Here is a 26,975-nt window from a genome sequence, read left to right as displayed (position 1 = left end):
TTTTTGCACTGAATGCTTAATCCTATTTAGATTCAACGATGCATGAAGTCTCTCCAAATAGCCTAAAACTAATACTAAAACTAATGAAAACTGAACAAAAATTAAGCTTTATTTAAAAATAAAAATGAATATAAAAAAACCAAACCAACTCTACAATAAACTTAACTCAAACTAACTGAATTTGAGGAGAAAAGGTCAAAACGAAATTAAATTAAACTAAAACGAAAAATTCAAACCTATTATAACCTTGGTGTTCTCTTGATGGTGGATTATTTTAAGGGCGTGCAAATGATACCACAGCATAACACTGTATATGAACACAGGATAAGAACACTCATTTTGTTTAAGCAAATCTTTTATTTGGAAACCCATTCAATAAATCAGGCAAAAATACAAAAAAACTGGAAAAAAAAGAAAGAAAAAGAAAGAGAGAAAGTAAAGTATTTAGGGTTCAGTTAGAGTCCAGCCCCTCACCGGTTGTAAGGATGCATTGAACCAGAGGCCGACTTGATATTCGTCTTAATGCTGCTCGGCATTTTTCCTGGGAAGAAATTAAACAACATATTTTTATTTTCCTAATGTTATAAAAGTATAAATAGTATTAATGTACACCTATGTTTATCATTTATAATACGTCAATTAAAAATAAATCTTCTTACTAATTATTTAAGCCTGATAAAAAAAAAATAGATTAGATACATATATATACAATCTAAAAGATTTTTTTATTTTATTTAAAACAATTATTCTAATTTTGAACACTACAGTAGTATGTATGAGCTGCAGCGTAGCGCACCTTAGGCTCACGTGTTTCACACTAAGGGCATTTTCACACCTGTACTTTTTAGTCGGGTTAAATCAGACTTTCATTTTTACTCTTGGTGCAGTTCATTAGCGCGGGTGTAAATTACGGTTGGGCGATAATGTAAAATAATGTCAAATAAATAATAAAATCACCATTTAGAACGATCAAATATGCAAACTATTCTACTATGTTTCTTTTACATTTATTTTCAAGTGAGAAAAATGCAAGTATGACAAAACTTGTAATAAAATAAAAAAAAAGCAAACATTAGCAAAAATGTATTCATTCATTTGATTAACCACCCAGCACCAGTGTGAATACAGTAATATCCTTTCGGTGAAATTACTACTGATTCGTACTAATTGGTACTTTTGGAGCAGTGTGGGCAGTTTGACAAGTCCTGCTGGAAAATGAAATCTGCATCTTCATAAAAGTCAGCAGAGGGAAGAATTAAATGCTGACAGTTTTATGGAGATGGAGATTTCATTTTCCAGCAGGACTTGGCACACTGCCCACACTGCTCCAAAAGTACCAATTGGTCTTACAGTATATAATATTCTAATTTTCTGAGACACTGATTTTTGGGTTTTCATTGGCTGTAAGCTACAATCATTAACAATAAAAGAAATAAACGCTTATAATAGATCATATATAATATATATAAGTTTCACATTTTAAACAAAATTACTGAAAAAGGTAGCTTTAGTTCTTTGCTACACATGGCTGTTTGTGTTATTGTAGGCTTTTACACAATATTTAGTAATGATAAATTATAAAAACGCAATATTCAGTTTAATATTTTAATAAAATTACTGTTTTTTTTTTTACTTTTTATTTACTTATTTACTCCTATTTGAACGAATTTAATCATACCAGGTTGTCCAGGCTGTTGTTGAGCCACTGATGCCCCCATGCCCGCTTGGTGCCCAGAGGTGCCAGCGATGGTGACCTGCTGCAGTGTGGGTCCGCCCGTCATCATGGGCTGACCGGGATGGCCGGTGTTGACAGGGCCGGGGGGTCTGCATTTAGAAAGCCCCTTCCCGAAGCCCACTGCTGCCACCAGGGCTGTGGTGTCTGTCGGGTTGAACGAGGGTTTGTTCTGCCGTATAGCTAAAATACACACACACACACACACACACACACACACACACACACACAAACACACACACAAACACACACACACATACACATAAAGAACACAGTGTAAAGCAACACAGGCATAATGGTCACATTTATGGTATGAATGTACAGTGCCTTGCAAAAGTGTTCAGCCCCCTTGAACATTTCGACCTTTTGCCACATTTCAGGCTTCAAACATAAATATATGAAATTGTAATTTTTGGGTGAAGAATCAACAAGTGGGACACAATCGTGAAGTGGAATGAAATTTATTGGATATTTAGACTTTTTTTTTTTTTTAAATAAAAACCTGAAAACTGGGGCGTGCAATATTATTCAGCCCCCTTGTGTTAATACTTTGTAGCACCACCTTTTGCTGCCATTACAGCTGCAAGTCGCTTGGGGTCTTTCTCTTTATCAGTTTTGCACATCGAGAGACTGAAGTTTTTGCCCATTTTTTCTTGCAAAAAAAGGCTCGAGCTCAGTCAGGTTGGATGGTTTGTGAACAGCAGTTCCACTTCACGATTGTGTCCCACTTGTTGTTGATTCTTCACAAAAAATTACAATTTCATATCTTCATGTTTGAAGCCTGACATGTGGCAAAAGGATGAAAAGTTCAAGTTCAGAATACTTTTGCAAGGCATTGTAGGTAACACCACAAACACAACACAACTTTGAACTCACCTGCAGTTTCTGCCTCTCGATCATCACGAGGATTGTTGAGCTTCTCCAACAGACTCGAACACAGTTTATTCATAGTCTGGATCTGTTTCTGTTTAAACAAACAAACAAACCACTGATTAGTTTTCAGTACTGTTACAGGAAGACAAAAAATATATAAATAAATGTAAGCTGACCACTGAGAAGCAGGGCACTCATAAAAGATATTATCATCACTGATCAACAGTAAATTTTATTTTAAATTTCATTTCTAAATTAAGGAAGCAGAGTCTGGAGGAAGAGTGGAGAGACACACAGTCCAAACTGCTCGAGGTCGAGGTGTGAAGTTTCCACCAATCAGTGATGGTTTGGAGAGACATGTCATCTGCTGGTGTTGATCCACTGTGTTTTATTAAGTTCAGAGGGTTTCATGCTTCCCTCTGCTACTGACAACTTTTATGGAGATGCGGATTTCATTTTCCAGCAGGACTTGGCACACTGCCCTTACTGCCAAAAGTACCAACTGGTCTTATAATATAATGTGTATATAATATAAGCCATTATCATCAACAATAAAATAAATAAATGCTTAAAATAGATCACTCTGTGTTTAATACATCTAAATAATATAAGAGTTTCACATTTTTCAACTGAATTACTGAAACACAGTAACTTTTTAATAATATTCTACTTTTATAGATGCACTAATACATACACAGAGTTAGTTATTAAAGTAATATTGATATATGGAGCAATAGCAATATGAAACACAAAAACAACATAGAAGTAGGTTTTCAAATACATTTCATCTCATGTGACAGTACAGTGTATGGTTGTTAATGCAGTACCTGAGCTACTTCAGGTCCAATCCTGGCAGCTTCTACACTCAGCTGTTTCTCCTGCTCCTCCACTTCCGGGTCCGGTTTTGTCCGGAGGTGATCCGGAACAATCTCATGACTGAACACAGGCACCCTCTGCTCTGTGAGTTTCTGAATAGAAGGAACACAAATTAGGATGTAATTTAGCCCCTGTTTACAGACATATATCGATATCATAACGATATCAGAAAGAGATACAGATACTAACCGCTAAATCTTCGTCTCTATCTGGCGACAGCAGCAGAGGAATGATGACTTGGTTCCGGTAAGATGGAGTTTTCTCATTTCTTAACAGTTTATTCACTGTGTTTAACTGCCCTGACAAAAGGGCAAAGTTGTCCAGCACTGAAGGCCTGTGATAAACGAAACACATCTGCATGAGCAGTTATCAATAGCAATATAGTTATCTATGGCTATTTAATGTATATATTTACATGTAATGTAAGCCATGACCTGATACTCACCATGTTAATCTGTCATATTCATTTTCCAGCTTATAGATGAAGCTCTGCAGAGAATTCTTCAGATGTGCAACGCGAGAAATCAGAGACTCCACAGACGCCTCCAACTGCTTCTCTTCTCTTTGCTGAAAAAAAAAAGAAAACGATTTTCAGACCACATGTTAAAATCTCTTATTTTAAACTAGAATGCTGGTCTATTTTGAACCCCATTCGGTTTGCATATATGCATTATTGTGATCAAAAATCTGCATTTGTTTATATTTCTTATTTGTGCAGATAAAAACAGCAATTTTACCAAAAAACATTTAACTATACAAAAACATTTAACTATACAAAAACATTTAACTAAATAAGTGGGCAAACTAATTGATTAAGAAAACACTTTATCTGGGGAGCTCCTGCTGCTGTTCCTCACTGTATGAGTTTTTTTTTTTTAGAGTGAAATAGAAGCAATTATTCACTCAGGAACAGAGACTGAATTTATTGAATATATATTTTTTACTGGAGAAAGAAGGGGAATAGTGGCTGATTTTAATACTGTAATGCCTCTAACGGCTTCAATTGTGCAATAGAGCTTTTGAGGATTATCTCTTTTTGAATACTTAAACATTAAGTATTTTAGTTCTATTTATAGTGTTTATGGAACTATTTAAAATATTTATTTTATTAATATTTATGGTGTAATTTTGTAGGACAAAGTAAACCCAATAGTAATCAAGCCCTTAATTTAAAGCCCAAATGTTTATTTAATATGTACATCTAACAGTAAAATAAGGCAGACAGCTATATAAAAGCCCTGATATAAATTTGTTGGTCACACCGCCCATTACTAATATTAGTCACAATAAGTTTTTTGGGGGATATATGGACATGGTCTCTTTACAGTGAAGTTCAACTACGATGAGCCATAATTACATTTAGTTAACAATGTATTGCTAAAATCTGAGATCATACGTACTACAGAGAACCTGAATTAAAGTTTATATCAGTAAGAGTGGAATTAAGAGGAGATTTTAGGCTTGTTTTATTATTAAATCTAAGGAACACAGGCTAACCTGCATACAGCGCTTTTACACACAGTAAACTCGCCTAAACACACACTAACATCAATTCAGCCCCCGAATAACACCTTCAGAAGTTATGTAGGAATGACCCTGACGGTACTAATAAGCGGTAAAAAATAATAAAATTACAAAATATTTCAGTTTTACCTGCATCTTTATTCACAAGCAGCGCAGCTCCCAACCACCAAACACCAGAAATACCGGAAACACAGAGCCCAGACATCCCGCTTTGCAAAACACAAAAAGAAGTCCCCTCTAATACGTTCATGTATCACCATTATCAATATGTTATATGTCTCATTTAATCTTTTTTGTCATTCATTTTAAAATGATGAAGTCTTATTTTGGTCTCTAGTATGAATGAATGGAATTTCTCCCAAATTCCAAATAAAAATATATAATTTAGAACATTTTTTGCAGAAATTGAGCAATGGCTGAAATAAAAAAAATAAAAATATTTGGTAAAATCAAATAATTTTTAAGTGGTCTCTTATTTTTTTCAAGAGTTGTATGCTTTAATATGACTTCAATATGCTTTGACCGGATGAGGACTTTTATTTTGACATTATTTAAATCACTAGTGGTGTTCACTGTTTAGCGCTCCGGAGGAGTTGTTTAGCTTTATGCTAAGCTAACTGCAGACAGCTGGGCGAACTTGGCGGTGATAAATAGAAATAAAAATACCAGCAGCGCTAATTTAATTTATTCTGTTAACAGAAGCTGAAGGGGAAGCAGAGAATTCGCCAGTAATGCGAAACCAGGCATGGCAGACAGGCCGGACTCTGAGGTAAAGCCGCGCTAATGCTGTTTATGTGTTTACTCTGCTCTGCTGAACTTGTTTACTGACAGTCTTGTGATTTATAAATCATTACAGAGGCTGGGTCAGTTACTGCTTAGTTAAAGAAAGTGTATTTCAGAGCTCTGCGTGTCTAAAACTTAATATTTCTGCTGTGAAAAATATAAATTTTAACTTTTAGGGGATGTTTATTATAAAACTAATTTACTCTAAACCTGGTCAGACATGGGAAAGGCAGTTTATAGCTTTTTATAGCAGTTTTCATCTGAATAAAGCAAAAAGAAGTAACATAAATATAAAAAGATGAGAACCAGTGTTTAGAAAATTAAATATAATGTTGTAGTAGCTATATAAGTCCACTAAACACACACACACACACACACACACACACACACACACACAATATCCTGTCATATTAGCTTGCCAGTGTTGTTTACCAGCCCCTCCCTAAAGTGGTTCCCACATCTCACTGCAATGTTCAGATTTTTAAAAAAAGCAAGAAGTCTCATATAGTAAATCTCTGCACAAGCATGTATTTATTGATTTATTTATTTGAACCCTCAAGTAATTTAATCTACTTTCTATAAACCCATAACGTTAATTATGTGAAGAGAGATAACAGTTTTTAATCCACTGGTTCATGCAGTGACTTGCAGCTGCCTGATAAATTGCTATTTGTTTATTTTCTTTATCAGCTGACCTTTATAATAGTCTCGTTATAGATTTGTTAGCTACAGAGGTGTGCTCTTATTTTAGAGAGCCCTCATTTTGTACTCTTCACCTTCACCGCCTGTTTTTAACACTTTTACTTAGGCCTGTCACAATATATTGTTCCAGAAAAATGATCATGATAAACACTAATATAGTTGTATTATGACCATTAAATACTTGTGGTTGGTGTGTTGCAGTGGATAACTGGGGGTTATTTCTCAATCTGGGTGAGTTATATATTATATATAATATAAGTGGCATTTGAATGGTCTTAAAATGACTGTAATATTGTTTATCGCAATAGTTTCCGGGACACTATATCTTCCACAAAATATTGGTATCGTGGCAGGCCTAGTGATACGGTATTGCTAATTTGCTGGTGTTAATTCTCTTTATTTGGTGTTAATCTTTATTTAAGCTTGTGTTTACAATAAGGTGGAGGCCCACCTTATTTATTCTTTTTTACAAAAAGAATAAACACATAACCTAAACAATAGCACTGTTATAGTGATCATATAAATCATAATTGTCTGTGATGCTGCACTTGAACATATCTGTGGTGTTTTTTTTTTTTTTTGTAAAAACCTGGCTGTGTTTTCTCTGCAGGTGGAGGAGGCAGACCAGGTTTACCTGTTGATGAAAGAAGATTACCACATATCAAGAAATGTGCGTCTATCCTGGTTCCTCAGCAAGTTAAACCAGGTCATCCGGCCGTCCCCAAAGTCTGAGCTGGTACGTGATCGGGCAGAATGGTACTGAATAGAGTCACTGTGTCATATTTGATTATTTTAATGTTTTTGATAGATAATGTTAAAATGCATAGAATAGAAATGGTATGTATGCTTGGCCTACGTGAGATTAGCCTACAGGTAATTTGTTGTTAGGGCTGCATGATAGAAATAACATCATTTATTTAAATGATATATATTTAAATATTGCGAAAATAGAGTGAAATATAAAAAATAACTATGAACTATAAATATTAAAGATGCTATGATAAATATGTGCTATGGATTGTTTTTGATACACAATTCCTATGCAATTAGGATACATTACAATTTAGTTACATATTTTTTTATTTTAAATGAAAAATTAATGTACATCTTCTACAGAGGCACTTTTGCACATTCTAAAGCATACAGTAATTACTTGTACTCCTTATTTTGGCTTAAAGTCACATTCAGGGTGTTATGTTTGAATTGATAATACAGTATATTACATTTATTACTGATTTAAATAGACTTAGATAAAAAGAGTAAATAAATGTCAGTAATCAGGAAAAATATGTTGTGCTTGTAGCTCAAATCAGAGAATGAACTGGATATTCTCAGTATTCTGCCAAAAGGATGGCAGCCGGATTCTCCTCACACCTCCATGCCGTACCTGCTGGTGCCGTCCACACGGGTCACCTTCCTGGCCCGGCGGTACCGCTTTATCATTGAGCTGGACCTCAGCCCCTCCACCGGGATTGTGGTAAAGTTGCTTGTTTGGCTCAAACCATCCATTAATCTTCTAACTCCATTAATTATCTTTTTTTTTTCTTCATTAAACTGTGTGTGTGTGTGTGTTTAGTGCAAACCTTGATTAAAGATAAGGCTGGAGCAGCAGTCTCACATTTTCAATTTAAATTATTGTATTAATATGCAGCGCCTGGAGATCACAAAGTGAATGGGGTGCTATGGTAACAACTATCTATATGGGGTATCACACTAGCTTTTTTCCAACACCTGACCGACCATATGGGTTATTGTATGAACAGTTGCAGCTGAATGCCATGACAATCCTCTTCACAACATTATGGCACACATCTTGTGTTCACATAGCAACACCATAGCAACCAGCCAAGAACCTCTTACATGTAGCAGCTTTGTCATTGTTATTGGGTGGTTACTGCGGTGAATGATGGCACTTGTTAGGTGCCATAGCATAGCATAGCATTTGCCACATGGAATACCGTACCTTGTGCGACACCTCTCAGCCACACCATAGCAACCACCTGAGCAAACATTTAAGAAAGATATGGTAACCACCGAGGAATGCAACCCCTTAGCAACACCTTAGCAGCCATCTAGGATACCATAGCAACCACCTAACAACCACCTGAGATAGTCAATATCTAGCAACAAATGGAAACCATTTAGGAAAGACGTATCAACCATCTGGGTAGTAAAATCCACTTATATATATATATATATATATATATATATATATTTTAGTCAGTGATGTAAAGCTACAGCAGTATAATAGGCTGTTTTTTTCCTTACGTTTGATGTGATTGTGATTCTCTGTGTTGTGCAGGATGACAGCACAGGCGAGATGATCTTTGATGAAGTCTTCCATGCCCTCTCGAGATGTCTGGCTGGACTGGCTGCTCCGTTTAAAATTCCCGGCACAGACTTCCTGTTTCAGCCTGAAATCTTCATCACCATCCTGGCATACTCCTCCATCGTCGGCCTCAGCTCACACCAGGTCATTACATCACACTTCCCTCTAATCACTTGGATTAAGAGCGGATGACATCACACTTTCAGTATGACACACGTTTCTCTCTACTGCGATCAACCACCTAGTAATGGTTGACCATGGCAGCTACCAAGCCACATCACTGCAACAACTGGAAACCACTTTAGCTGTGCAACCAATCTACTTTTCCTGCAGAAAATGCTTTTTTCTATGATTTGTCTATTTTAAGGTGGGCACAGGTTGTAAGTGCAAGATAAGCTTTATTTAAGGTGCTCTGAGAGCTGTAGTCATTAATACACTTAATATCAAGATAGACAGTGATCAAACACATACTAAACTTAAATAAAGTATTAATTAAAGTATACAAAAACTAGATTAGGCTCTCTAGATTGATTAAATGTTTAAATCCTGTATAGCAGGAGACAAATTATATGGCTAAGGATAGATTACAGTATCTCAGAAGTACTTTATTGTGATTGTGATAAAACGTCTTTATTGTTTTATTTTTGTTGTTGTGTTGAGGCTTTGTGTTTAAATTTTAATCCTGTTCTTCAGGTGTTGGTTCAGGGAAGCCAGCTGGACTGCACAGCAGACCTGGACCAGTTTCTACATCTGATCTACAAGCAGCTCCGCGCTGTGGAGAACAACATCGCTGAGGTTTTACAGCAGCAGCATAACCAGGCAAGTGTTTCACCAACCAGATCTCACTCTTGTTGATGTTGTCAATGCTGTTTTAATCAAGAAAACAGTCAGAACAGAGTCTAGAACAGTGCTAGATAATATAAACACAGCGCATTATTACACTTTTTTTTTAGGTTTGCAAACTAATAAAAATAGACAGGATACCTTTAAAACATTAGTTTTGCAAAAAATTGCATTGTGAAATTATCTGAAATCTGTGTCACTAATAAAGAAGCAGCAATGTCTGTTGTAAAAAGTGATGAATAAAAAATGTTTTTTTTTTAAATGGATTGAAACAACATGAATTAAATGTTTGTGTTTTTATTCAGTGTGATTGCACCTGTTCCACCCTTGCCGTTGATGCCATGGAGGAGCATCTGCAGAGGAAGCAGGGTGTTTCCATGGTAACTGCAGACGTGGGATTGGTCAGTATGGTCCGACAGGGGATACTAGCCCTTCAGCTCCTCCCCCCAAACTCTACCGCAGGTAACAAATGACACACAAATTAATTACGACAACAACCTAGCAACCTAAAATTAACTGATGTCATTCACCAAAGTAATCACCTAATAACCACCTAATAACACCCTAACAACAACCAGTAGCAACCAAAGCAACCACTTTGCAACACAATATCTACTACCTAACAACCACTTAGCCCACCATACCAGCCACCTAACATCACTATAGAAAGCACCTAGCAACCACTTAGCACAATAACCTTGCAGCCATATTGAAACCCCCTGGAATATATTATAATCCATATAGCAGCACCATAGCAACCACATCCCGTAGTTTTCAGGAGGAATCCTTCTATAAAATAATATTTAAACATTAAACCGATTGTGTGCAGGTATAATAATCATCACTGACGGAGTGACGAGTGTGCCGGATGTGGCGGTGTGTGAGACTCTGCTCAACCAGTTGAGAAGTGGAACCATCGCTTGCTCCTTTGTGCAGGTAGAGCTTATTATTGAAATATTTATATTTAAAATGGTTCTATATTGCACCACAAACACAAATTAAGGTTCCACAGTTGTTTAAAGTTTAATGCTAGTTTAATGCTATTTTTAAACACTGTATAAAACCTTAATGCCCAATAATTGGCATTAACGATGAAAAAGCTGCATTTACTTTAATTATTAGTAGTTATTAGAATTAACAATATAATTAGGCCTGTTACAATAACACAATATGTAGACATGATCGCAATCATTTTAGCTGACTTTGATATTACCATTATCATGCATAACCTGTCTACTTTGTTTAAGTTGTTATGCGTTATTGCATTACTATGTTATTATGTTATCATTATAGCAGTGGCATAAAATGGTGTTAAAATTAAACTATACCACAGTTATTTCCAACCCTGCAATGCGATTGGCTGAGAGGCAGTCTATGAGTGCCGTTATCAGCTGGTAATGCACTGTAACCAAAGCTCTCCATGTATTGCTCTGCCACATACAGGTAACCTAGCAACGATGCAGCGCTTACAAGCCAAACAGCGCAGCAACAAACAAAACAGCAATGGAGTAAAACAGATCCTATTTTTTCCTCCTCTTTAACTCTAAACCTTTAAAAAAACAGTGATAACTGATAAACAGTGTGGTCGTAGGTCAGTGTGTATATACAGTGTATAATTCAAATAATATAACCAATACAAATGATCATTTTGAGAAATTGTTGTTTGTGTTTGTTAGGTGGGCGGGGCTTACTCGTACGACTGCAGTTTTGGCTACATCCCCAACGTGGAGCTGATGAAGTTCATCTCGATGGCCACCTTCGGTTCCTACATGTCTACATGCCCAGAGTCTGCCCAGGCAGGGCAGGAAATGAACACCTACCATCGGGCTTTCCTCACCTACTCCTTCCTCCGCACCAGCGAGTCCATCAATCCAGACTATTACTGCTGTAAGTGCATCCAGAACCAACATTAAGCACCTTTTAATAGGCATGATTTTGCGTTTTCTTTATTTTCATGACTATGTACATTGTAGATTCTCACTGAAGCATCAACACTATGAATGAACACATGTGGAGTTTTATGTACTTAACAAAAAAAGGTGAAATAACTAAAAAGAACATGTTTTATATTCTAGTTTCTTCAAAATAGCCCCCCTTTGCTCTGATTACTGCTTTGCACACTCTTTGCATCATTCTCTCAATGAGCTTCAAGAGGTGGCCACCTGAAATGAAAAGTTTTCCAACAGTTTTGAAGGAAGGAAGGAAGGAAGGAGTTCCCAGAGGTGTTTATTAGCACTTGTTGACCCTTTGCCTTCTTCACTCTGTGCTCCAGCTCACCCCAAACCTTGATCTGGATTGGGTTCAGGTCCGGTGACTGTGGAGGTTCAGCTCATTTTTTGTTAAGTACATAAAACTCCACATGTGTTCATTCATAGTTTTGATGCTTCAGTGAGAATCTACAATGAAAATAAAGAAAACATATTGAATGAGAAGGTGTGACCAAACTTTTGGCCTGTACTGTATATAGAAAATGTGTAATATTTATTCTGCTGTTTCCTTTAAAATCACTCAAACACATATCTTTCATATAACCTTCAGAAGAGTGTGAAAGTGCAGGAAGTGAGAATGTCTGTCTATCTAACTGAGGTTTCTTTTTACTTTCACATCCAGTAATTGGTGAAAGATGCCACAGTACAGCTGTGCCTCGGTGGGAGGAAATGTGACAGACTGTGTGTGAATGAATAAATGTGGTTCAGTGGATGTGAATGTGAAGCTTATATATTATATAGATGTATTACAAACAGAGTGATCTCTCTAAAATTAGAATATTATATAAGACCAATTGGTACTTTTGGCAGTGTGGGCAGTGTGCCAAATCCTGCTGGAAAATGAAATCCGCATCTCCATAAAAGTTGTCAGCAGAGAGAAACATGAAGTGCTGTAAGATTTTGTGGGAAAACAAAACTGCACTGACTACACTGTCTTTCTTCTCTCTTACTGCTGTGTGTAAAGAGAGAGTTACCCATACACTCGTTTTTTTAATCTCTCTTTATTATTTATCTGTGTGTTCTTCCTTTGCACATCCATGTGTGTGTGTATGAGTGTATGTTTGAGTGTGTTATTGTGTGTTTTTGTGTGTTCTGCTTTCAGTCTCTCAGCACAAGCTGTTTAATGAGCACTTGGTGTCGGCCAGTGGAAACCCTGCGCTGGTTCTGAGGAGGAAAAAACACACAGAGAAGGAAGTTCATGCGGAGTTGGTCAGCGTCGTGTCCGTCAGGCTAAGAGAGGGATACACCATCCGAGAAATCAACTTCATCAAGGGTAAACAGCACAATAAAAGATAAATATGGAGGGAATGTGTTAAGGTTGAACTATTTGAAGATATTCAATGAAGCAAATAAATGAAGTTGATATGACACTATCAATAACAACACAAAAATAGATTAAAAAATGCTCATAATTGATTAATTTGAAGTTTTATTTTTACACTGCAAAAACACCAAAATATAAATTTTAATGCAATAAATGTAATAAATGAAATACATGTTAACAACCTTAATCCGATATCTTACTTTTAACCTAATTTTAACCTTATTTTAATTGTAATTTGAGCTTATAATAAGATCAAATAGTTCATCTTATTATTGTGTCTATATTTAAGAAATAAAATCTGTTTTTTTTGTTTTTAGTTAATTTAAGTTGTACTTCTATGATTTTAAGATCGTCAGATTGCTTATTTTAAGAAACATTAGCTCACCCCCTTTGGCAGTTAATATAAACATATACACTGCAAAAAAATTCATTATAGCAAGTGTAATTATTTAATTAAGCAAAAAATCATATTTTTTTTCTGATAAGAATTGTTGACTTGATTGTTTAACTTATTAAAGAAATAACAATCTTATTCAATTTTACTTAGATTGTCCACCTTATTTTAAGTAATTTGAACAAAAAAAAAGCACAAAAAGTCACCAGTAATTTTTTTCTGTTTTTTTTGTGTACAAATTTAAGCCAGAAAATAAGTTTAAGATTTAAGTCTTATTTCACTCATTTTTAGACTTGCAGTGTATTATAATTATCATTATTATTTTAGATTATTATAATTAGAAGAAAAATAAACAAAATATTGAAGAGATTTTCTGATTTCAGTCTGTATTTGCTTCCTGTTCGCTCTCTTTAGGTGGTACTCAGCTGGAAGTGAAGCTGGTGTTGCTGTGGAAGCATAACGTGCGTATAGAGTACGTTGCGACGGCCTCCTGGCCGCTCCTGCCGGCTAAGCGAACCACGTGGGTGGAGGTAACGATAGAGGGAAGCTACGACATCCTGCACGACATCAGCTGCACCCTCCGCAAACCCATCACCAGCCCCTACCGGACCTCCGTCATACGCCGCTTCTGGAACACACTGCAGGGGTCAGTCCTGAAACACTGAGCTCATACCGTATTTACATTACACACGCCTGGATCAGTCTCAGCTAAAGTCTTCAGCTATAGTGTATTATTAGCTGTGATTCTAAGCTAGAATATCCTGTCCCGTGACTTTTGCCTTGTCTTATGAAAGCTACAAAATGCTGGACTGATATTTGAGATATGCGTGTGTTTTCCACCTGTATCGAATGCATTGATTTATGCTATATATGCATCCATGCGGAATTAGTTTTTCATAAGGCAAACTACTAATACAGTATTATTGTATTGTATTATTTTATATTGCATTTTTTTTTGCACTTAAAATCCTTTAATTTCCCGACAGTGCTCCTTATAATTCAGTGTGTCTTATGTATGAATTTTATAGTCAAGTATTAAGGAGCAGTAAAGCCACTTCGCCTTCGGGCTAACATAGCATTAGCATTAGCCGCTAACTGCTTTTTCCCTGTTTAGAAGGGAGTATTATCATCCTGTAGCCTGCTCCTAACCCTGGCTAGTCCTGCTGGAGCGGTTAGCCGCTAATGCTAATGCTCCAGCCTTAGTGTTGGAGAAATTTAGTAATCTAACCTTAAGCTTACTATAAATAAACAGAAGCGCTTTGCTCACCCAAATAAAGAGAAATCTGTGTAGATTTACACTCAGACGAGACCTGCTGAATTACAAGTTCCTTATAGTGTCTCTTAATACAGTGCACCTTATAATACAATGAGCCTTATAATGCGAAAAATACAGTAAAATTACAAATCAAATCAAATCAAAACTTGGCAAAAATAAATCTAAAACAATAAAATAATATAAATATGCCTTTTTATACCCACAGCATTTTGATGTTCTGCTGCTTTTATCTGTTATTAAGTGACTCTGTCTTATTTCTCTGCAGCATTAATCAAACAGACCAGATGTTGGTGCACCTGCAGTCCTTTAACTCCATCCAAGAACACTACACAATTCCTGAGAGCACCAAAAATGGTGTGCCGCTCTTCTACATCCCACCTGGATCCACCACACCGGTAAGCTCTACTATAATTCATCTGTTGTTTTATAAAGAATTACAAGCATGAATCTGGAGTAATGGATGGTAATGTACATTTAGCCAAATGATAATACCTTATACCTTTTCCCAGGTGGTAAATAAATGGATCACTAGGAGGAGAGCATGTAACGATTGTGTTCTCATCATGAACCTGTTCCCTTTCAGGTCCTCTCCTTGCAGCACAGTGGCTCAAAAGACTCAAGCCAATCACAGTTTGCTTTCTACTGGAAGCCTATCCTGTCCATGGACGCCAACTTTTGGCAGCGCTGGCTACATATGCACCGAATCGCCATTATTTTGGAGCATGACATGTGAGTTATTCTGGTTCATTTGAACTGAGTAGACTTGTTTTGTTAACCCTATAATATCCCTCAATTTAGCATTCTGTATACTGCATGCATAAATCTTCACAAAGTTGCTCCAAAAACATTGTTATTAAATCTTAAGAATGGTAAATATTATCTGTCGGGGTTATTGCTAATTTTCCCTGCGTCTCGTTTCTGTAGGCCCGTTCCGAAGCACGTGCACAACGCGAGCAGCAACGGCAGGTTCAGCACCGTTCAGTGCAGGATAGCTCATTCTGCTCTGACATCCCTGCTGCGGGACTGGAGCAGCTTTGTGCTGGTTGAGGGCTACTCCTATGTTAAACTCATTTACAGGTAACATACAGCACCCAGATACACCTGGACTGGTTATATGCTGTCAAAGCACCAGTGTAGAATTCTCAGGTGCATCAGTAAAGGAAAGCTGTCTTGTGGGGTAAAAGCAAGACTTATGACTTTCTTTTATGACTAGCAATTTTACACAGTTCCAGTGTTAAAATGGAATTGCAGAAATACAGAACACCTCAGACTTTCTAGATGTGCAGCATTGTAAGTACAGTAGCGTTAGCATGTAAAAGAAAAAATAATTAAAGATGCATGAAGAGTAATCCAGTAGTAGTTTAGCTAAATAGTAGTTTTTGAATAGTAATAATCCCTCTTCCCTCCACAGTACTGCTGATCAAATGCCTATCTCCTTCTATCTGGTGCGTCTCATCTCCAAAGCCCCCTGCATGGTGCTACGTTTGGGCTTCCCGATAGGAACGATGGCTCACACCAGGAACAAGGTACTCACTCTCATATTTATGATGCTAACTTGTAGGGAAAGCAGAGTAAAAACGTTTAAAATAACTGACTGGATACCTCTCTCAAGAGTACATAATTCAGCTCAGTACAGTGAGTATCAGAACAGTAACTGCATACCCCTATTGAGAGCCCATCACTCATCCCAGCACAGTGAAAATCAGAACAGTAACTGGATACCCCTCTTAAGAGTGTATCAATCAGCCCAGTTGGGTATATTCACGAGATTTAAGAATGTGTTCTCTGTTCTGTTCCCCTTATATCAGATCGTGGATGACTTGCGAGAGCAGATTCTCAGGCTGCGTTTTCCTCATCGCGTCCAGAGTAAAGAAGCCACACCAAAGACCAAGCGGAAGGTTCTGGGTAATGCCTCTCCCTCCAAGTCCCCTCCTCTCCCTGCACCAAAACCTGCACTGTCTGACCGGCCATGCGTCGTCATTTTCAACAAGCCTTTGGAGAAACTACTGATCAGGTAAGAGAGCATGTAAATGTAAAGCTTTTCCAAAAAATTCTTAATATGATGTACTGCTAAATTAGGAAGACTGAATGCCCTCAGTGTTTGATTTACATCCATAATTCCACACTGTATGTAGAATTTTCTGTGCATTTTTTTTTTTTACAAAGCCACGCAAAAATGCTGTGTTGGTTACTCCTAACTCTTTTAAAATTGTTCCATTCTTCTGTGGCAGGTATGAGAAGCTGCCCATGGATTTCCGAATGCCCTTCATTTTAAGCATGGAGCCCTTCGCTCAGCCCCCCAGCATGGCCGCTCCCCTCAATGTAGCAGCCAGCCGAACCGCTTCCTCCACACTGGCCTCGCTGTCCCGCTACTTCCTGCACCAGCGTTGGGTGTGGACGGTGCAGACCGGGCCGGCGGCTGCTGTCTCTCTACAGGCTGTCGCCCACATCCTCTCCATGCTTTCTGAGTGAGTCCAGTTACACAGTTAAAAAAAGGTTTTAAGGATGCAAGAAAATATTTATATATTGAAGTATGCTACGTTATGGTTTGTAATAGTGTATAATTTCTCAAAAAACAGTTGTTTTATGTTTTATGATTCATTTTAATTAAAGACAATTTTGAGAGTTTATTTTAGAGTATTTTTATTTTACAGTACGCACAATGTTTCTCATCAACTGCTGTGGTTTTCCTTGGTCTACCTGTTTGATGTCTGTTAGTTAGTACACCAGTGATGACTTTCTTCTTCAGGACATTCCAAACGGTTGTGGTCAGTGCAACCTTTAGCAGTTTAATTTTCTGACCATATCAAGCTAAATTGGGGGGAAAAAAATAATAATTGGGTATAAAACTTATTATTATTTTTTTTTTAGTACATTAAAGGAAAAATGTGTTTTTATCCAAATTTTTCAATTATCTAGTTTTTTTGTTTCTGCCTTTCTCAAACAGAATTTTAAGAAAAATGAAAAGTTGAATTTTCTCTTAATTTTCAGATTTGTCCATTTTTGTGTATTATGTACACAAATATGGTGGTATATTTCAAATTGCAGGATACAAAAATGAAAAAAAAAGAAAATAAAAAAAGATTACGTTTTTCAGCGACAGAGAAAAAAATCCTAAAATTGGAAAAATGGATAAAAACTTAATTATTTTACACTGCACTACATTAAAAAAATGAAATAATGAGTTTTTACATCAAATTTTCTTTTTTTTTCATTTTGCATACAGTCAGAAAATATAATTAATAATCCTTAAACTGACCGGTTGTACTGGCTATGTCCAGTACTTGTGCTGTAATGGCTCTGATTGATTTTTTATCTTCTCTCAGCTTCACAGTTGCTTGGTTTTCACCCATAGACTCTCATAGCTCTCTGGTTTTCATGTTGGTTACTCCTCTAACTATAAATGCAAAGCCTATACAGTTAAAACCCAGTTTATCGGTAATGTAAAACCCAAATATTGTCAGTTTACAGCAGAAAAGGAATTGGCTTCACTGTTCCAATATTTTTGGAGAAAACTGTCACAACAATCACATTGCCAGGTTCTTGCCAATACACAGCCCTCGTGAGTTTTGATTTGTTTTGTCTTGTGCTGTTTTATACAGGATTCGTCTATCTGAAGGGTTCCATTTTGCAGCCAGTGGAGAAGGAATCGTCAACATGGTGATAGAACTGCCAATGGCCGTCAAAACACCCAAGGTTGTACTTTAAAGCACAGGGACATAATATGTGTTAATACTCACCCAAGCTAACAGGGAGTATTTTGCTTATATTGACTCCTATGTAAGGCACAAACGAGAAATTCCCAATATGGGTCCTTTGCTGTTGGTCTGCTGTTCTGGTGCTGCATCATAACCATCCATAAAGCTCCTTCCTGTATTAATTTTATTTTATTAATTTTTTTGGTGCAGGGGATTCCTCCAGCTCTGAACGCCGACCACCACACCTGCATCGTCCAGTACATTCTCTTCCCTCCCCACTCCACCTCCACCAAGGACAGGTAAGATCATATAATACCAAACATTATACTATATTTTTGTAAGGATCCCATTTATACACAGTGTACATAAATAACTTTCAATATGCTGAAGGTTTTCTGGCATGATGACTTCCTCCTTTTAGAAGCATTTATCATTCAGGAAAAAAAAAACAATTGTGGTTATTAAAATAGGGATAAATACCTGGAAACACATCCTAGGTTCTAGGTACACAATTCTTAATTTTGTCCTCGTCTCCAGTTTCTCTACAGATGATGATAACGACACAGAGGTGGAGGCCATAGACGTGGACACGGAGCTGAACCTGGTGACGGAGTGTTGGGTAGAGCCGCAGAGCGGGACGGTCTGGAGTCCTTCTGAGCAGCACAGACACTTCAGGAACCTCACGTACCAGGAGATCCCTCAGGCCGTCAGTATCATTACACACACTAACACAATATGAAGCCTAGTTTTTTTTTTTTTTTTATGATGCCGAATAAGTAAATAAAGCAACCAAGTATTTTGGCCAAGCTAGCATTAATCCAAGACTGAGCACCACAAGCTGGAAAAATACAAACAAATAAAATAATAAAATATAATAAAAACCCTCCCAAAACTCAATTTTGCATTTGGCAGGAGTGAAGATATCACTGTATACTCGTTTTTTTTATTTTCAGCAAAAAATGTAATAACTGGTCTTTTGTCTTATTTGCGTCTTAGGATCTCACACACAAATATCTTATATCTTGTTGGCTTTTCCAATTGGATCCTATTGAACAATGCTGTACTGTACACTGATCAGTAATAATGGTAGCACCAATGACCAGCTGCCTGTGTGTGAGTGTGTGTGTGAGGTGGAAAGAGAGGGGGGGTTGCTGTCTATTAGTGTGTGTGTGTGTGTGAGTGTGTGTGTGTTTAGCCTGAGTGCTAGTTTTAGCCTGTTAGCTTGTTAGCTTTGCTAGAATTTTGCTATTTTTGCGTGGTTGCAGCCGTTAGCAACCATTGTAAAAGTTCCAGCAATAAAGTGACAATACGTACATATCTTTTTACTAAGGAAAATGACAAAATAGTAACGCACAGTGACTTGGATAAGTAACTTTAATCTGATTACTGGATTGGAAATAGTAACGTACTAGATTACTTGACATCACTGCTCATTTCTAGATACAGAAATTCTAATTGCAATTTGGGTTTGCATGTCTCGTACAGAACACATCTATAGTCATATAATTGTTGTGTTATTCTTCTATATGCAGATCTTTCCTCGTGACCTGTCCTGCATGTCCACTATGATGACGTTCGAGTACCTCATTCAGCTGTGTCTGAACAAAGATCAGGTGCACCCTTTCATTGGGAGCAAAGATGCATCAGGTTAGAATTACATACACACATTCTGAGTGGTGCATGAACATATAAATGTATATAAATATATATATATATAAATGTATATAAATACATTAATGTTTATATTTTACGTGTAGTTGAGGATCCAACTGTTGCTCCTGCTGATGGGATTCACACAGTGCCTTTTCAGTTTGATCTGATGAAGCTCCTGCCCAAGTGCCAGCAGATTGAGCTGTTCTTCTTCACCTTTAGCAAAGGTAGACCTACTCACATGCTCACTCTCCTGCTAATATACCTCTTACTCTAAAACTAGTTTTAAATGCCCAACACTGTGTGTTTATGTGTAATGTGTGTGTGTGTGTGTGTGTGTGTGTGTGTGTGTATGTGTTATTGCCTTTGTAGCAGACACGACTGAAGACTCTGTTCAGAGTTCAACCTCTCTGCCCAATGAGCTGCTGCTCAGCCTCTTCCACAGCTCCCTGCAGAATGAGCTGAGTGACCGGGAGATACCTTTGGCTGATGGAGACCATGTGACCTTCATGCATCATATACTGGAGAGAGAGAGGGATGGCCACATGGCTCCGTTTTCTTTACCTGTGATCAAAGGTAATGCATTAGTGTTACCATAACCATTACATATTACACTGCTATTATAACCAAATCCTGTGTTATAAAAAAGGGAAAGAACAATTGACAGGTGGGGTAAGTTAATTATTGATAGTGATTTTCTTTCTGTGTGTGTGTGTTTGTGTAGAAGAGTGCCTGAAACCACCTGAGAGGCAGGATACAGTATTGTCCTTGAACACAATAGGAAGCAGTAAAGAAGTGACTGGCTCCACCAGCACTCTGCAGGTATATCACATTTTTTACCATAATTTTTTCATTGATTTCTATTGATGTAATTTAACTAAATTTAGTCCAACTTTATTGTCATTAAACTTATAACACTAATTCAAGGTTTTGCAGTACAATGAAGTATCTTATCACTCATTTATTCACACAATTTACATTTAAATTTAAATTTAAAGTCTAAATTTGAAAAGTATCAAATTTACACTGAGATATTATACTAAGTGTTTGCCAAGCATACAACACTACACAATTATTTTTACCTCCTGCCCAGAAATATATATATATATATATATTTTTTTTTTTGTATGTGTTTGTGTGTTTGTGCATGGTGTTTGTTGATGCTGATTTGTGTGTGTATGAATTGGCAGAGTTTCAGTAATGCTGATCTTGTGGATGAAGAGCCTGCTGTGGTGGATCCAGAGAGCACAACTCCACTGTGGAAATGCTACGCTAAGTCTATCAGCCCTCAGCAAATCCTGCTGGTCTTCCTCCCAGCTACTTTCACTGGTACCATCTTCCAGCAAGCATTCATTTACAGCTACAGAACTGTTAATGTTGAACTCAGTGTATAGAAAATGACAGTGATTTAAATGCATTTCCTGTAGAGGTACATATTGTATGAGAATCGATATGTTTGCTGTGCTTTCCTCCGAGCGTTAGCGCTGTGATGCTAATTGGCAATGCTGCATCAGCAGCAGTTCAAAAAGAGGTGGTGATTGGCTTCACATGTATCAGAGGAGGCATGTGCTAGTCTTCACCCTCCTTGTGTTGTAGCATCACTAGTGATGCAGGATATACAACTGAGTATTGGCCTAGCTAAATTGGCTTAGCTAAATTGGAAGAAAAAATTTATATAATAATATATAAATTTGCTTTTGTTTTTTTGTCAGATGTGCAAACTTTAATGTCCTTCGGTTTGGGAATCGAACCTCACGCCAATGGAACAGGTGATGATGAGGATGAGACACTCACTACAGGAAACAACCATTCACATAGTGGGTCAATCAGCAGCTCAGTTAACGGACCTGAAGACACCGAGACTTTGACTGAATCAGGAGAGGCTCCGTTACTTTCAACTCCTGAAACTCCAACAGCAGGACAGGGGGAGTATGAGGAGAAACAGCTGACAGAACAGACCAATGGGAGTACAGGTAGGTATTCTTATTCTTATTCTAATAAGAATGTACAATACTATGGCGTCACATCAATGTTAAAAGTCAGGGGCGCAAAAATAACAGGTGAAAAAAATTAACCAGAGTGTTTTAACATTTTGTGTGTGTAAATGAACTTCTCGTGAGCACAAATGTGAAACTCGCGAGCAAAAAAAAAGGGAATCGTTTGCGCGCTGAACAGAATATCGGTCTCGAGCTTCATTTTTCCTGTCGCTCCAGGCACTGAACCTGGGCAGACAGAGCGGGCGCGCTGGAGGGCCAGTTGTTTGGATGTTAGCATAGCTAGCTAGCTAACTTATCTGCTGTCATTTTTTCTCCGCCCTCCTCTGTCTCTTGGAGGTATGCGGTCCGTCACAAACCCTGGAGATATAAGCCAATATCATTCTCTAAAGGCAGGTGACCCGGACCCCGCCCCCAAACTGTCAAAACCACCCTTTTTAAAACTCGAGTAATTTGCATGTCGTGCGAGGAGAATTGTAAATTTGAGATTTAAAAAATCACCCGAGAGGAGAAAAATGAAGCTCGAGAGCGATATTCTGTCGCACGATTCACTTTAACTTTTTTTTGCTCGCAAGTTTCAGATTTGTGCTCACGAGAAGTTAATTTGCACACACAAAATGGTAAAACACGCATTGATGTGACGCCATACAATACATTTATTTAAGTAACACTTGTTTGATAGTCCTTTTTGTTACACTTCCCTTTGTGACATTTCTTATATCTACATTGACTTCCCCCTTATGATCATTTGTATCCTGTGCTTTTCTCTGTACTCTGGTTTATACTCAGTAGAGGAGAATAATGGAGTGCAGTTTGCTGAACCCCAGAGGCAGGACTGTCGCATCAGCTTCGGCCGGCAGCTGTCTCAGCAGAGTGTGGGAGATGCGGCCCGGCCGCGCTGTCCTGTCTACATCTATAACTGCTCTCTAGAGTCCCTCAAAGATCAGCTGGTCCACCCAAACTCCAGCCGTCAACCCAGAGACGTCTTCCTCAGGTAACAGAGCCTTCACCTTCATACACTCACATCAGACCTGCTGGAGCTGGATTACTTTTACCTGAGAATGTTCTGTCATTTTAAGGACTTTACTTTTTAACTTTTGGTAGAAATGTTAGAAAATTTAATATAATTGGAAAGTTACTTCATTTCAGTAATTCAGTTGAAAATGTGAAACTATATACTATATATATTTTATAGATGTATTACACACAGAGTGATCTATCTTAAACGTTTATTATATTATTTTATTGTTGATGATTAAGGCTTACATCCAATAAAACTTAAAAATCAGTGTGTCAGAAAATACAAAAAAACAAAAAAATACAAAATACAAAAGACAAAAGTCCTGCTGGAAAATGAAATTCGCATCTCCATAAAAGTTATATTCAGCAAAGCTTCAATGAAGTGCTGTAAGATTTTGTGGGAAAACAAAACTGCACTGACTTTAGACTTGATAATAAAACACAGTGGATCAACACCAGCAGATGACAGACATGTCTCTCCAAACCATCACTGATTGGTGGAAACTTCACACTAGACCTCAAGCAGTTTGAACTGTGTGTCTCTCCACTCTTCCTCCAGACTCCGATCCCTTGTTTTCCAAATAAAATGTAAAATGTAAAATTTACTGATGGTCAGTGATGGTTTGGAGAGACATGTCTGTCATCTGCTGGTGTTTGGATTTCATTTTTCCAGCACTGACTGCCCACACTTCCAAAAATACCAATTGGTCATATATAATATTCTAATTTGAATGAAACACTGATTTTGGGTTTTTATTGGCTGTAAGCTTCATAATCATCAACAATAAACACTAAAAGAATAAACACTATGTGTAATACATCTATATATAATATATGAGTTTATGAGTTGATATTAAAAATGTGCATTCAAGGCAAGAATTTTCATTGAGCACAGCCTGAGTTCATATTCTGGTATATTAGGTATATACTGCCATCTACTGTGTATCCTTTGGAATGCCAATACATGCACTTAGTTTACAGTAAAGGACATAAGAGGGATGTTTCATGAGATAACTTAAGTGATGATTATACAAATAATATATGTATATACACAGCCAAATCAGAATATTATGACCTGAACTTCTTAATGTTAACTTTAAGACTTTGGCCCTTCAGTTCAGTGTATAGGAATTTACAGACAGACAGACAGACAGACAGACAGACAGACAGACTTTATCCTAAAACCAGGGTTCGTACGGTCATGAAATACCTGGAAAACTCATGAAATTTGAAAATAGCTATTTCAAGTCATGGATAAGTTCTGAAAAAAAATTTAAATACTCAGAAACTTTTGGAAAAATAATGGGAATTTGGTCTATAAATCTTTGTGTTTCAGTTTATTGATGGAGAAAATCTATTTTGAGCTCAGAGTTAATTCAGTAATTTAGCCCAACTAAATTATATTAAATTTTATGTTAACATTTTATCTGATTCAATTTAGGCCTACTATAATCAATTTTGATTATAGTTTTAGTTGATTTTTGGTTTTATTGTCCATGTCTGATCTGATGTTTTAAAAATCGTATGGTCATGAAAATTTATCTTAAAGGCGTGGAAAAGTCATTAAAAAAATCATAAAAATGTATTGGTTAAAAAGTGTATGAACTCTGTGAAACAGTTTGTTAAATTCACTGTTTACAGAACTGGTAAAATGAATCCAGCTCAAACAGGACCATACTATCAGCAACTGATCTGTTTATATCAGATTCTGTTTCTATTCAGAATTGATTCAGTGATCTTGTTCTCGGCCGTGTGGTGGTTGGGAGTCACTAAGAGTGAGGGTGTGTGCAGTGCTGAAGTGTGTCCTAATGTGTTGTTTCTCTTTGGATGAGGATAGACCTCAAGATGCAGAGTCGTGGGAGTTGAATCAGCAGCTGAAGTTCAGGTAGCATTGCTTACTGCTTCCAGCTGCTACCCTACAGCCAGAGAGCACTGTACTCTCCCAGAGATCTGGGTCATAGAGCTGGGTTACACAACACGGGGAGTTTTTAGGACACTTAAAGCAAAAGATCAAATTCAATAAATCAAAAAAATCACTTATATCTAATGTGATCTATCAGCCAAGACTTGTTTGGTGATATTTATTTCTTTAGTTTGCAGTAGGGGTAGGCGATATGGACCTAAAATAATATCACGGTATTTCATGGTATTCTTGCGATAACGATACTCTTGGCGATATGAAAAAAAAAAAACACTGAAAAAAAACCAAAAAAAAAACAAGAATACCCTGCTGCAACAAAATGAAAATTACATTTTATTATTGCATATGATATGATATGGCACACCCCTAACTAAGATATTAAAAAAATACAAGAATTTCATCAGATTAAAATATATATATATATATATATATACTGGACAAATAAAATATCTGGACAGTCTCTAGTAGATATATAATATGAGAAATGACAACAGTGTGATTTTTTTCTTTTGCTTAAAACAGCAAAAAAGTAATCGTTCACCAAAAATGGTTGTAATATTTTCACGTACGATACAAAATATGGCACACCCCTATTTTACAGTAAAGCCTGAACGTATGCCAGATAGCATGACTAAGTGTTATTTATTAACAAGACTATTATTTATTCAATGACATGACAAAAATCACGGGTCGGAACATAGATATTGGTAACTTGTTACTTAGTAATGCGTTATTCTAATCTGAGCATTTTTTTTTTGTAACGAATAATGTAACACTTTACTATTTTCAAACCAGTAATCAGATTAAAATTACTTATCTAAGTCAGTGTGCGTTACTTTTTGGTCCTTTTCCTTAGTAAAAGATGTTTTAGTTTCCAGCTGGATGCGTTGAAAGGATGAACAGTTGTTTGCCGCTTTATTGCTGGAACCGTCGATTGTAACCACTCCAAAATAACAACAGGCTAGAGAGCTAACAAGCTAACAGGCTAATATTATACCCTAAACACCCTAAACACCCTAAATACCCTAAATACCCTAAACACAACAGTTCATGTTTAAACTGTCCGTAAACGCAGAACATTACTGCAGATTCGCAGCGGCACCCTTACAAGAACAAAAACTGTTATGTTAAGGGGACAATAACTTAGAAGTAACCTAAAAGTGACTTAGTTACTTTTAAAATCAAGTAATCCATAACGTAACTTAAGTTACTTTTTAAAGGGGTAATCAGTAATCAGATCAATATAAAGTACTGTTTTAAGATACGATTGTGTCGTATTTTATTGTAATTTATTGTAATTTGACCTACTAAAGTTGCTGCTTTGTTACCCCATGTGATGGCGCTATAATCAAATGAATAGGATAAACCTGCACTGAAGAATATCAATTGTTAAATTCTGTGAAACTGACATCAATAAATAATAATGATTCCTGGTATTTAGTTGTTTAGAAGTATTTTATCCTATTCAATAACCCAAAATCAGTGGAGTATCGTAGAGAATTGTCAGTATTGGCACATCAGTATCGTGATATCGTGAGTCTTCAGTGAAAAAAGTACACTGTATGCTAATGAATGCTAAATATTGGGGTGTAAACTTATATGGGAACCGAACAAAACACCAAACAACGTTGGCCTATTGACGAAATCTGGTAAAAAAAAAAAAAAAAAAAAAATGTGGGTTTAATTTTTTTTTTTATTTGATTTGTTGCTTAAGTGTCACTTTAAGGCTTCTCTACTCTCTTTTTCTTTCTTTCTCTCTCTCTTTCTCTCTATCTCTTTCTGTGTCTGTCTCTCTAAGAAAACAATACAATAAATACTGAAGTGTGGCTGTTGCAGCTTACAGACTTTGCAATGGGCTTCGAGGTCTGCTATGTGTCCACTGTGTGCTGTAATGCACATCATAGTTTATATAGTTATACAGTAGCATGCTTTACAGCATTCTAACAGAACAGCTTACATGTGTTCATTGATGACACATCACATACTGTGCATGTAGTGATGGGATATTATGGGATGAAACATATGGGAGCCATCAGTAACTGCTGCAC

At 36.8% G+C, this 26,975-nt stretch overlaps 2 protein-coding genes across 7 annotated transcripts in view; one reads left to right on the top strand and one right to left on the bottom strand.

The window, feature by feature from the left end:
* Positions 1-337: 337 nt before the first annotated feature.
* Positions 338-5,235, bottom strand: med8 (mediator complex subunit 8). Its single transcript, XM_007244160.4, has 7 exons — positions 5,135-5,235; positions 3,927-4,048; positions 3,671-3,815; positions 3,433-3,573; positions 2,609-2,696; positions 1,679-1,915; positions 338-541 (listed from the first exon to the last, which is right to left on the bottom strand). The coding sequence occupies exons 1-7, from the start codon at positions 5,138-5,140 to the stop codon at positions 471-473; spliced, it is 810 nt and encodes a 269-aa protein (XP_007244222.2). The 5' UTR covers positions 5,141-5,235; the 3' UTR covers positions 338-470.
* Positions 5,236-5,595: 360 nt separating this feature from the next.
* Positions 5,596-26,975, top strand: part of szt2 (SZT2 subunit of KICSTOR complex) — a 124,614-nt gene continuing 103,234 nt past the window's right edge. For 3 of the 6 annotated variants that reach the window (XM_022675384.2, XM_022675385.2, XM_022675379.2), the window contains exons 1-27: positions 5,596-5,774; positions 7,101-7,226; positions 7,794-7,967; positions 8,793-8,963; positions 9,513-9,638; positions 9,968-10,124; positions 10,492-10,598; positions 11,339-11,549; positions 12,753-12,923; positions 13,783-14,014; positions 14,910-15,039; positions 15,228-15,373; positions 15,569-15,721; positions 16,056-16,170; positions 16,453-16,658; positions 16,876-17,112; positions 18,247-18,340; positions 18,553-18,641; positions 18,880-19,048; positions 19,875-19,989; positions 20,100-20,219; positions 20,365-20,568; positions 20,717-20,814; positions 21,183-21,321; positions 21,705-21,965; positions 22,776-22,980; positions 24,844-24,891. In XM_022675384.2, the coding sequence (XP_022531105.2) occupies positions 5,751-5,774; positions 7,101-7,226; positions 7,794-7,967; positions 8,793-8,963; positions 9,513-9,638; positions 9,968-10,124; positions 10,492-10,598; positions 11,339-11,549; positions 12,753-12,923; positions 13,783-14,014; positions 14,910-15,039; positions 15,228-15,373; positions 15,569-15,721; positions 16,056-16,170; positions 16,453-16,658; positions 16,876-17,112; positions 18,247-18,340; positions 18,553-18,641; positions 18,880-19,048; positions 19,875-19,989; positions 20,100-20,219; positions 20,365-20,568; positions 20,717-20,814; positions 21,183-21,321; positions 21,705-21,965; positions 22,776-22,980; positions 24,844-24,891 (4,028 nt within the window). In that variant the 5' untranslated portion in view covers positions 5,596-5,750. The remainder of the gene's footprint in view (positions 5,775-7,100; positions 7,227-7,793; positions 7,968-8,792; positions 8,964-9,512; positions 9,639-9,967; positions 10,125-10,491; positions 10,599-11,338; positions 11,550-12,752; positions 12,924-13,782; positions 14,015-14,909; positions 15,040-15,227; positions 15,374-15,568; positions 15,722-16,055; positions 16,171-16,452; positions 16,659-16,875; positions 17,113-18,246; positions 18,341-18,552; positions 18,642-18,879; positions 19,049-19,874; positions 19,990-20,099; positions 20,220-20,364; positions 20,569-20,716; positions 20,815-21,182; positions 21,322-21,704; positions 21,966-22,775; positions 22,981-24,843; positions 24,892-26,975) is intronic. The other 3 variants (XM_022675382.2, XM_022675380.2, XM_022675383.2) reach the window with 3 other exon arrangements.

This window comes from Astyanax mexicanus, chromosome 5 (assembly GCF_023375975.1).
Source record: "Astyanax mexicanus isolate ESR-SI-001 chromosome 5, AstMex3_surface, whole genome shotgun sequence".
Lineage (NCBI taxonomy): Eukaryota > Metazoa > Chordata > Actinopteri > Characiformes > Acestrorhamphidae > Astyanax > Astyanax mexicanus.
The sequence above is the reverse complement of the archived record's forward strand: the minus strand, read 5'-3'. Positions and strand labels throughout refer to the sequence as shown.

Bases quoted from the DNA above. Each gene is read 5' to 3' on its own strand.
- med8 (XM_007244160.4), bottom strand. The intron at 2,697-3,432 runs GTACTGCATTAA...TTGTTTAAACAG, and splicing joins TTGGACCTGAAGTAGCTCAG to AAACAGATCCAGACTATGAA. The intron at 542-1,678 runs GTATGATTAAAT...ATTTCTTCCCAG, and splicing joins ACAACAGCCTGGACAACCTG to GAAAAATGCCGAGCAGCATT.